General features: G+C 43.4%; 1 protein-coding gene across 1 annotated transcript in view; it reads left to right on the top strand.

The window, feature by feature from the left end:
• Nucleotides 1-12480, top strand: part of MCM9 (minichromosome maintenance 9 homologous recombination repair factor) — a 79273-nt gene that overhangs the window by 27697 nt on the left and 39096 nt on the right. Inside the window, exons 6-7 of the mRNA XM_067546657.1 lie at nt 7176-7301; nt 8583-8702. Of these exons, the coding sequence (XP_067402758.1) occupies nt 7176-7301; nt 8583-8702 (246 nt within the window). The remainder of the gene's footprint in view (nt 1-7175; nt 7302-8582; nt 8703-12480) is intronic.

The raw sequence follows: 12480 nt of genomic DNA, 5'->3' as shown, positions 1-12480 counted from the left end.
GGAACAAATCAGTAAAAATAATGACGGACAACATAGCATGCATGTTTTACATAAACCACTAGGGGGGAGCAAGATCCCACACCCTATGCAGCGAATCAATGAGGCTACGGAACTGGTGTATAAAACACAACATCGACATATCAGTGGCATACCTGCCCAGCAAACACAACATCATCACAGACAATCTAAGAAGACATTTCACATGCAATCATGAGTGGGAATTGAACAACAAAGTCCTCAAAGAAATTTTCTACCAATGGGGACATCCAGTGATATATCTCTTTGCCACAAAAGAGAATCACAAGTGCCACCTTTTCTGCTCGAGAGCAGGACTAGGACCAGGATCGATGAAAGCATTGCCCATACTCAACTGGGGCAAGGGACTACTATATGCGTTTCCACTCACACCAATGATACACAAGACCATACACAAAATCAGAGCTGACAAGGCAACTGTGATAATGATAGCACGAGCTTGGCTGAGACAAATATTGTTCTCAGATCTCTCGAATATGTCAGTACACAAACCGATTACGCTTCCCCCAAGACATGATCTGCTATACTAGGATGTGGGCCAAATTTATCACCCAGAAATACAAAAACTTCATCTCACAGCATGGTTAATAAATGGTTCTGTTCCGAAGAGTTAGAATGCTCTGAACAGGTGAGACAGCTATTAATAAAAAGCAGAAAACCAACAACAAGGAAGACTTACCTGCAGAAACGGCACAGGTTCCAATCTTGGTGTCAAGAAAGATGAATCGAGGCAACATCTTTTTCTATCCCGATAATTCTTGAATACATACTGGAACTAAAGAAATCAAGTTTATCAATTAGTTCCTTAAGAGTACGTCTATCAGCGATCACTGTCATCCGTGACAAAATAAACAATATGACCATATTCTCTTACCCAATAGTAAAAAGATTTTTATTGGGATTAGAGAGTATTTCCAGTCGTTCGTGCCCCCACACCATCATGGGACCTAAATTTAGTACTCAGAGCCATTCTTAGAGCATCATTTGAGCCTCTAGCAACATGTTCGCTCCTCCACATGTCCTTGAAGGTTTCATTTCTGGTTACTATTACATCTGCTCAACGAGTAGGAGAGATTAGCACATTGATGGCTTATCTACCGTACACGATATTTTACAAAGATAAAATCACCCTTACGCCATATCCTAAATTCTTACCAAAGGTAGTGTCGGACTTCCATATTAACCAACCCATCCATCTACCTAGCTTCCAGAGGAAGCAGCACTCCACACTCTGGATGTCAGAAGGACCATAGCTTCTTACCTGGAGAGAACGAAAACGTTTAGAAAATAAGACAAACTTTTCATATCACTAGTGGAACGCTCGAAAGGCAAGGCCATCTCTAGCCAAAGGCTATCCAAATGGATTTCAACATGCATCCAATTATGTAATGAACAAAAAGGTTTACAAGTTCCCTCAGGGATCAGCACTCATTCCACGAAAGCAATATCCATTTCTGTAGTCTTCTTGAACAATGTTCCTATAACGGACATGTGCAAAGGTGCAACATTGGCATCAGTACATACCTTTAAAAACATTATGCTATTGATCAGGCATCTGCCAGGGATGCCTCACTAGGCGTAACGGTACTGTCGTCTGTTCAAAATAATTAATACCAAAGTCCCTCCTCTGATACAGGGCACTGCTCTAAAGTCACCTAAAGTGGAGCACCCACATGGACATCACTTGAAGAAGAAGAAAAGATTACTCACTTGGTGCAGTACTGGTGTTCTTCGAGATGTGTGTGCCTGTGGGTGCTCCAGCCCACCCTTCTCCTCTCTACTTCGGAGTTCTAACCATCAACTCTATGGTAGAGAAGGAACTGAGGGGGTCAGGTCACACGTGCTAGAAGACGCACCAACAGCACCACAAGCTGAAAGCTGCGCACACGTGACCCGAGCGAATACTGCTGAGAAGATCTCCAGTCCAGGGTGCAGGGCGCAACAACACCTAAAGTGGAACACCGACAGGGACACACAGCTCGAAGAACACCAGTTACTGTACCAGGTGAGTAACCTTTTCATCTGCGGTGTCAATGAGAAGGGCATCATGGCTCCAATCATCTGGTCTCTCGTCAGAGGTCCAACAGTCCATCCAGGACCTCCCTTTCAATGGTGCAGCCCTGTTTGCAGATCAAATGGATTTTAGATTGCATGGAATGAAAGATTCCAGGGCTACGTTGCATTCCTTGGGACTTTATACCCCTCCATCCACTAGGCAACATTTCAGGCCTCAGCAGTCGCAGAGATTCGGGAGCCAACTGAGAGGAGACCCCAACAGGAAAAAGAACAGGGGTTATAAAAAATGCCTGGGTCAATTGCCAGCCACAGTCTCCTCATCAGGTTCCAGCCACTACCACCCTCGGGGCAAACAGAACTTTTGAATAGACTCCCTCCTAATTTCATGCTGTCTTGCTCCTTTCCTCCCAGCATCGGACTGTTGGGTTCTAAATACAGTAGCAGCTGGATATGCCCTTCAGTTCACCTCACTCCCACCTTCCCACCCACCATCCCTGTCAGACCCATCTCATGAGCAACTTCTCACCCAGAAGGTACAGGCACTCTTGCGAGTGGGTGCCATGGAAAAGATTCCTTGAGAACTGAAGGGGAGAGATTTTTATTCCTGCTACTTTCTAATCCTGAAGGCGAAAGGAGGCTTCAGACTCATTCTAGACCTGCGAGGCCTCAACAGATAACTCAAGAAGTTGAAGTTCTGCAAGGTCTCTCTAGCTGCGATCGTTCCCTCCCTGGATTCAGGCAACTGGTACTCCGACCTCAATTTAAAGGATGCCTATTTTCATATCTCTATCTTCTTAGGCCACAGAAGGTCCTATGCTTCATGGTTGGAAAGCAACACTCAGTTTTGGCCTATCAACCGCACCATGTGTGTTCACCAAGTGCATGGAAGTGGTGGCAACCTATCTCAGACAGAAGGGCATACAAGTCTTTCCCTACCTGGATGACTGGCTCATCAAGGGCCGCTCAAGGATGCAAGTCCAGCGCAGCATCGAGTTCATTCAGGCCACCTGCCAAACCCTAGGCTTGTTAATAAATGAGCAAAAATCAATGCTCATAGCAGTCCAGAGGATAGAATTTATTGGTGTGGTCCTGGATTCTCCATGGGCCAGAGCATTTTTACTGGAAGCCAGATTCTTGGCCATGTCGGACCTCATAGCCTGAGTGTCAGACCACCTTCTGACCACAGCGAGGGTATGCCTCAGTCTGCTGGGTCACATGGCAGCCTGCACCTATGTGGTCCGGTATGCCAGGCTGCATCTCAGGCCCCTGCAAATGTGGCTGGCGTCAGTGTATTCCCCATCCAGACATCATCTGGACACAGTCATCAAGATCCCTCCTCAGATACTTACCTTCCTATCATGGTTGATAAGGCCTCAGCATGTGCTCAGAGGAGTACCTTTTGTGGCCCCACATCTGACGTTATCGCTGGTGTCCGATGCCTCAGAGCTAGGATGGGGAAGCCACCTGGGTTCCCACAGGACTCAGGGCCTCTGGACCAGAGATGAGCTAACTATGCATATCAGTGTCAGGGAGCTCAGGGCAATTCGATTGGTCTGTGAAGTGTTCTTGCCCCAACTCACGAGCAGCGTGGTTCAGGTACTCACACACAATACAACCTTGATTGTATTATATCAACAGACAAGGAGGGGCCAGGTTCCCGGCCCTTTGTCAAGAGACATTATGTCTGTGGAAGTTCTATGTGAGTCACAGAATTCACCTGGAAGCTGTGCATTTCCCAGGCATCAGAAACACATTAGCAGATAGCCTCAGCAGATGCTTTTGCTCTCACTACGAGTGGTTGTTGCACTCTAAAGTAGCCATGTTCATCTTCCAGAGGTGGGGAACTCCCCGAGTGGACCTGTTTGGAACAGGAAGTGCAATCAGTTCTGTTCCTTGCAGGGGCATGAGAATGGCTCATTGTCAGACACTTTTCTTCTGCCATGGTCAGGCGATCTCATGTATGCCTTCCCTCCAATACTGCTGGTCCACAAAGTCCTCATAAAAATCAAGAGAGACAGGACATGGGTAATCCTGGTGGCCCTAGCATGGCCACGCCAGCATTTGTTTGGGATGCTCCTTGGTTTGCCCGTAGCCTGCCTCTGGTCACTCCCATCGCAACAGGATCTTCTCTCCCAGGACCAGGGACAGCTGCTTTACCTGAACTTCGCCTCCCTGCACCTGACAGCATGGATGCTCCATAGCTGAGCCTGGAAGAGCGGTCCTGCTTGGTGCAATTCTAAGAGATCCTGTTGGGAAGCAGGAAACCTTCCACCAAAGTGTCATACCTGGGCAAGTGGAAATGCTTCACCTGCTGGGCAGCTTTTCACAACATCTCCCCATCTAAATCATCCATCCAAGATATCTTGGATTACCTGCTCCATCTAAAACAAGAAGGTTTGGCCTTGTCGTTAATCAAGGTAAACCTAGGAGCCACATCGGCCTTTCATCCCCCTGTACAAGTCTTTTCACATGAGATGGCAGCCAGATTCATCAAGGGCCTAGAAAGGTTCTTTCCGCTAGTGCGGGGCCCAATCCCTCAATGGGATCTGAACCTTGTCCTCTCCAGGCTCATGGGCCCACCCTTTGAGCCTCTGGCTTCCTGCTCTCTCCTGCATCTGTCCAGGAAAGTGGCTTTCTTGATGGCTATTACATCGGCAAGGCGAGTCTCGGAGATCAAGGCTTTGACCTCTGAACCCCCTTACCCAATCTTCTGCAAGGACAAAGTCCGATTGCGTCCATACCTGGCTTTCCTGCCAAAGGTAGTGTCCCATTTCCATGTAAATCAGGATGTTTTCCTATCGGTCTTCTTTCTGAAGCCCCACGATTCCAGCAAAGAGAGGTGACGCCACACTCTTGATGTCAGGAGGGTTCCAGCATACTACATCGATAGTACCAAACATTTCCATAGATCCACACAACACTTTGTTGCGGTTGCGGAATGGATGAAAGGGTTGCTAGTGTCATCCCAGAGAATTTCATCCTGGATCACTGCTTTCAACTGAGCATGCTATGAGCAAGCAGGAGTCGCATCTCCGGCCTCCTTGACGGCAGGCATTGTCGACAAGACTGCAGGCATTGTCAGCGGCCTTCCTGGCTCAGATTCCAGTCCAGGTTATCGGTAGAGCTGTGACCTGGTCTTCAGTGCATACTTTTGCGTCCCACTATGCCATGAAGCAGCAGCCCTGGGATGCCGCCGACTTTGGCAGAGCAGTGTTGCAGTCAGCACGTTGGTAAACTCCGGCCCATATTCAGAGCTACTGCTGGTAAGTCGCCTAATTGGGAATGGACATGAGCAAGAAGAAAGAATGGTTACTTACCTTTATAACTGTTGTTCTTTGAGATGTGTTGCTCATGTCCATTCCACAACCCACCCATCTTTCCCTCAGTCAGAGTTCTGGCAAGAAGGAACTGAGAGGGAGCGGGACCGGCAGTGCCCTTTATACTGGCGCATTTGCGTGCCACTGCAGAGGGCGCTAGAGCTGGCCCTTTGGGTATCACTAAGGGAAACATTTTCAGCACCAGTGCATGTGGCGCACACACCCCTAATTGGGAATGGACATAAGCAACACATTGCTCTGTTGATTATGCTAATAGCTTAAAAACACGGCTCTGTGTCTCTGTACTTCATAATTCTGTGTATTGGGATTTATTTATGTATTGGTAAAAAGTCACACACCTGGATAATGTTAAAACCAATCTGTTTCTATAACACGTCTACATATTAAAAATACCTTTAATCCTTAAACTACAATGCTTCACACAAGGTCTTTCCTGCAAGTGTCTTCATAAGAGAAGCAAGATATAACTAATCTTTGAGGGAAATCTTCATAGTCAAATAAATAAGCACACCAGGTTGCACCCACATTAGACAATCATGTGTTGTCTTCTTCATGGCCACATTACCTCACAGGAATGCAAACTCTTCCATAAAAGAGCATAGATTTTTTTCTCCCCAATATTGCAAAGTGATTTTTTGGTTGTTTTTCTTTTAAATTTGAGCAGCTGTGATTAACTGATGATCTGTATTGTATACACTCTAACCGGCTACCAGATGTTTTGTGTGTTTCATTTACACGGAAAGCCTGATTTGCCATTGTGTTACTCTGGATTATACTCCAGTTGTTTTCATTGAGGTGATGCTGGCATAAAACTGGAGTCTTGCAGTGGTGAATTGTGCCTTGCATCTTAACCATGCTGCAAAGCCCATAGGTAATGAACATCACATCTTAGCCAAAGTTGGCCCCACCCTATTTTTAATATCCGTTAACTTCTACTTTTGTAATGGCAAATCCATGAATGTAACATACAGTGTCTTCACACACACACACTTCAAAGTTTAAAACATCCATTTTAGGGATTCACAGCACTTCCTTTTCTTTAAGGCTGGTTGATCAGCTCTGTGTGCTAGCAGTGAAGGATAATGTATAGTTCTAGAATCCTAATCTCTGTTGTGCTGCTAGTGTCAATGCTTCAGAGGGCAGAATTAATTCTATCACATCTCTCTTCACTGCCAGCAAAATCAGCATAACAGATTGGAACAGTTCAGAGCTTGAGAGAGTACATGGAAGATGAGGGAGAGACTACAAAGAAAAGGGTGGGGAGAAAGGGCAATTCAGTAAAGTAAAAAAATAGAAGAGAGATGAGCTAATTTTCTGCATCATGTACAGCACAATATATCTTGGCATTAAATATTATGTTTATTTTAAGTCAGTGGAGCTATGCCAGATTACACCAGCTGTATATCTGGCTGTCTTCTGCCTATCTGCACATAGTGTATGAGCATTCAAGAGGATAAACTGAGGGGCTATAAGAACTTGGCCTCTGTGGTTTCATCTGTGAGCTAAAGTACTCTGTTTTAGGAATTTGTACTGGTGCCTAGCACCTAAGTATCTGAGTGTCTTCCACCTTAAACTGGCTTATCAAGGTCCTTATGTTGATTTACATCAACTGAGGATCTGGCCTGTTGGTTTTTAGTCTTTAAAGTAAAGGATGTTTGGGTCTAATAGCTTCTTTGGTGAGATGCTGTATAAATAGGATGGGGTTTACCTGAGGAGAGTGTGTTAATTTTAATCAGATTTGACTCTCAAATAGTGCTGAATGCTGCTTTTCACTTATTTTTCTAGGACGGAATGAAATTCTGGCTAGCTTGTGTCCCCAGGTGTTTGGATTGTATCTGGTGAAGCTGGCTGTAGCCATGGTGCTTGCTGGAGGGGTACAAAGGGTTGATGCTGCAGGAACTCGAGTAAGAGGTTAGTATTCTTGTTTCTAATAGTCCATTTCTTCCGTCCAAACATACAAACATTAAAAATAAACACTAGAGCAAATAAAGCTGCAGAAACATTACTATTCTGAGACCGTTGTTTAATCAGCATTTTGAGTTTCCTATTTTTAGTTTTACTTTATTTTATTTTTCCAAAATAACTTGAGCAGTAGAAACCAGTCTTCAGTGTCCCATTGAATAAAGTATTAAAAGCAATTGTTTTAGATAAAACAGTGACTCAAATAAAGAGTACTTTTATAAATGGCATTTTAAAATGATTTGGTAGTAGCACATCCCTAATGGTATTTGGCATCAGAGTGGAATTAATATTTCCATAGTGTGAATCTCTATCCTGTGTTGAAGGGAAAAAATAAGATTCACTTTACTTCCTAATGCCAGATTTTTCCATCTGTGATTGTCAGCACGTTTCTTAGACCTGTTACTTTAAGCTATCTGCCTGCTGATTCTCCTTCTGTTGTTATTAGATGGCAAATGTGCCAGGCAGGTGGTATGTAGGTCATAGACTATGTCGTCTAAAATAATGTGTGTATATACAAGTACGGGATATATGTTTTTTTTAAATGCTGCAGCAGCCAAATCAAGTCAGATATATCCTTAAAGTGTTGTCATATTGTTTATATCAGATAATTAAATCATTTTAGAACTATTTGTTGAGGTACAAGTAGCCAAAATATTTATTTTGTAATTGCTTTGTATTTGGAAATTACTAAACTGCATGATTAATGGAGTTATAACAAAATATTTTCAATTATTTTCTAATAAGAAGAAAGGCTGACTTTATTGATTACTTGTACAATAATTAAAGGAGTTAAATATTGGGATCATAACTAAGCAGTGGTTCCAATTCCCTTCATTGCTCAAGATTGGAATGAAAAATTTACCATAGCTGGCATCTGCAAAACAAATCTATTAAAATATGAGAACTAGGTATTGGACGATTCTGTAAGGCTGGATATGTAATTATTTTAAAGAATCTTTTATGAGGAGAATTGAGTTTGAATGCTGCAATATGACTAGGAGCTACTAGTGAATTATACAATTTTATCACATCTGAGTGATGTCAGGTATGACAATCTTGCACCTGAATTATTTATTGTATCATGTGTTAAGAAGTAAATTTTATGGGAAGAATTACAATTATTATTTTAGTTAAAAGCTTGTATGTATGTCTGTTTGTTTTTATAAATGTAGTAGCAGTCAGTGTGCCATCCATGCAACCTCAAGCTTTGTGTATTTATTTTTTCCCAAGGTGAATCGCATCTTTTGTTGGTTGGAGACCCTGGCACAGGGAAATCTCAATTTCTCAAATATGCAGTAAAGATTACACCACGATCTGTACTTACTGCAGGAATTGGATCTACAAGTGCAGGTATCTGATATTCCAGGCATGCCAAGCAGGGTGTGCTCTTAATTTTTATTACATTTAAAATCTGGGAGTCTGCTTCTAACCACGGAGGTGTTTTATATATGAACAGTGATGTAAGTTATTCTTGATTGTATAATATAGTCTCTGCAAAAAATTGCTGTGGAACTGAACAAGTGAGGGTTGGCATGGCTCCCTACAGATCTCTGGGAATACATCAAGCCCTGTAGCCTTTTCTTCAGTGATGAGGACAAACTTGTTTCACACCAGCCTCCCACAGTGGGATGGTGGGGAGGATCTCTGTCAGAGGATCCTCATGGAGTCTCCTGCAAAGAATCATCCAACTGTTTGTTTTGCTTTGTTTTTTCCTGCAGAAAATGATTTGGGCCTATATTTTTCCTTTTTCTGTCTTTTTTGGTTCTTCCCAGCTCTGGAAAATTTTACATGTGTTCAGAATGAGTACACTCTGTATGACTGTTACGTGCAGTAGGATGATTCCTTTTCTCATAGACTCGTAGATTTTAAAGTCAGAAGGGACCATTATGATCATCACAGTGGTTCCCAACCATTTTGAGTGAAAGCCCCACTCGTTAACACTAGGTAAAACACACGCCTCCCAACTTCATGACCCACCGCCTCACTGGCCATAAACACACATAACCCCTATAAACACATATAATTATAATAATAATAACAACACTAAATTACATAAATAATAATAATAATAAATGACACTTCCCTGACTAAGAAGCTACGCCTTCCCTAGCGCAGCTGCCACCTCATGCCTCGTGTGGCCCCGCCTCTTCCCATCCCTCATGGACTGTGAGTAATGGAGGTGAGCTCTGGCAGGTTGGCTGGGGCTGCTCCTCTTCAGCTGGGCACCTGCTCCTCCACTCCGGCTGGCATGGAACTTGGGAGGGCTGCGCCCAGCCGGTGTGGAGCTTGGGGGGGCTGCTCCTCCGATCTGTCCAGCACAGAGCTTGAGGCTGCTGCGTCCGGCGTGGAGCTCAGGCGGCTAAATGACATCAATGTTACTGAAGCCTCATGGACCCCCTGGAATCTTTTGGGAACTGGTTCCCAGGTTGGGAACTGTTGGTCTAATCCGACATCCTGCACAATCCAAACCACATAACCTCACCCACCCACTTCCGTAATAGACTCCTAAACTATGGCTGAGTTACTGAAGTCCTCAAATCATGGTTTAAAGACTTCAAGATACAGAGAATCCACCAGCAAGTGAACCATGCCCCATGCCCCAGAGGAAGGCGAGAAACCCCCAGGGCCTATGCCAATCTGCCCTGGGGAAAATTCACTTCCCGACCCCAAATATGGCAATCAGCTAAACCCTGAGGCAAGACTCACCAGCCAGACACCCGGAAAGAATTCTCTGTAGTAACTCAGAACCCACCCCATCTAACGTCCCTTCACAGGCCATTGGCCATATTTACCACTGGTATTCAAAGATCAGTTAAATTGCCAAATTAGGCTGTCCCATCCCCTCCATAAACTTATCAAGCTCAGTCTTGAAGCCAGCTAGGTTTCTTGCTCCCACTGTTCCCCTTAGAAGGCTATTCCAGAACTTCACTCCTGGTGGTTAGAAACCTTCGTCTAATTTCAAGTCTAAAATTCCTGATGACCAGTTTTATATCCATTAGTTCTTGTATCCACATTGACGCTGAACTTAAATAACTCCTCTCCCTCCCTGGTATTTATCCCTCTGATGTATTTATAGAAAACAATTGTATCTCCCCTCAGCCTCCTTTTGGTTAGGCTAAACAAGCCAAGCTCTTTAAGTCTCCTCTCATAAGGCAGGTTTTCCATTTCACGGATCATACTGGTAGTCCTTCTCTGCACCTGTTCCAGTTTGAATTCATCTTTCTTAAACATGGGAGACCAGAACTGCACACAGTATTCCAGATGAGGTCTCAGCAGCGCCTTGTGTAACAGTACTAACACCTCATTTCACGGCCACATCGCATTGGTGGCTCATAGTCATCCTGTGATCAACTAATATGCCCAGGTCCTTCTCTTCCTCTGTCACTTCCAACTGATGTGTTCCCAGTTTATAGAATTTTTTTTTGTTATTAGTCCCTAAATGCATGACCTTGCACTTTCCAGTATGAAATGTCATCCTATTTCTATTACTCCAGTTTATTTTCTCCTTAACAGAGACTGCTCCTTTTTTCTCTTCCTAACAATGTTTTGGGTGGATGACAGGTTGAGAGTCAGCTCCCTACCATGAGGCACTGCTTTCTGCTGCTGAAACCTCATCTTTGTCCCATAAAGAAACATCTGAAGAGCAAGGGTTTTTTTCCTTTAAAATGGCACCAAATGCCAGGTGGTGTTAAGAACTTTTCCTGAGGGACAGTACAAAGCCTCAGATTCTTCTCCCACCCTTGCAAATTACTCAGTTTGAACAAACTGCTGTAGTATCCATATATGCAGGAATCAGTATATACTTCAGGAGCAAAGTACAAAGTAGTGCGTTTAATAGAAATGTGTTTCTTAGGCAGTGTTGTGCCTCTTCTGTTTCTATGACTGGGAAACAGCCTTGTGTTTAAATGGGAAGAACAAAAGAGTATCTATTTTCCCAGTCCCTTAACCCTGTCCATCCTAAGTGTACAACCCATGTACAGAGGATTAGTCATTAAATACTATTACTCCTGACTTTAAAATCAAAATGTTGGCAAGCTTCTCTGCAGAGGAGCCACACAGGTGTGTTCATGCTCAGAATGTCCTTGAATACATCCATCAATGGTAAGAACAGAACAGGCTGTACTTTGGGCTCCTTCATGGTTCCTCGGTGGACTGGTGTCTCACAGCTAGTGAGCGAGACTAAAACCTTGCAATCCATTTCTTACATTATTGCACCCAGCTTTGGCAGGAATGATCTTCCTATGCCAGCCAAGTTCTTGTACCTCTGCTTTGCCTTGATCTTCCAGAGCTCTCACTTCATTTCATGCTCTACTTGAAATGGCTTCCCAAAGGGTACTGAACACTTGATCATCAAGGATAGCTGGAGTTTGGAATCACTTTAGTGTAAATGGTGACAGCACACTTGTGATGCAACACAGCTGGCTCTCTTGGTGCATGGCGATGGAGTTCTCTGGGGGCTTTAAGCTTATCCCTTCCAGGGGAGTCTCTAAAATCCTAAGATCACCTTTTAAAAAGACTTTTAAAAAGAAAGGAAACTCACAAATCCCCCAAATTCTACTGCATGTGCACCACAAGAGATAATCAGCCTCACATCTGGCTGGCTGTGCAAATTACATCTACGTTCACTTCAAAACCATTTTACGCTGCCAGTAAGACCCTGGGAACACAGCTGAATGAACAGAATTACTGAATAAAGTTCCTTCAAACTTGCTTTGGATTTTAGATCTAAGAACAATCTATTTATATATATATATATATATATATATTGAGCTGTCCAAGTATAACTGTTCCAAATGGAATGTATGAGGTAAAACTTTGTTTTGCTTTTGGAATTTTAAGTTCAAAGAGTTCAACTGATTTTGCCGGAACTTGTCACCTTTGAAATAAGACCAAGCATTAAAAATACTATTTCTAAAGGATGTTTGAGAGACATGTACAGTTAAACTGAGGGAGTATAACACTGAAATTGGTACTCTCCGTAACCGTAATATATCATGCGATAATTGAGCAACGTGCCAAAAAACTTGCCATCTTAGCCTGTGATAAATCCTAAATGTTAGAGAGAAGGGGGGTAAAATGGGAATTCTATTAATTTAAATACAACAAAGATGCTTTCCAAAAGGCAAAG

Source organism: Emydura macquarii, unplaced genomic scaffold (genome assembly GCF_026122565.2).
Source record: "Emydura macquarii macquarii isolate MOO-44397 ecotype Brisbane River unplaced genomic scaffold, CSIRO-AGI_Emac_v2 contig_1146, whole genome shotgun sequence".
Classification (NCBI taxonomy): Eukaryota; Metazoa; Chordata; order Testudines; family Chelidae; genus Emydura; species Emydura macquarii.
This window is presented reverse-complemented; position numbering and strand designations above follow the sequence as displayed.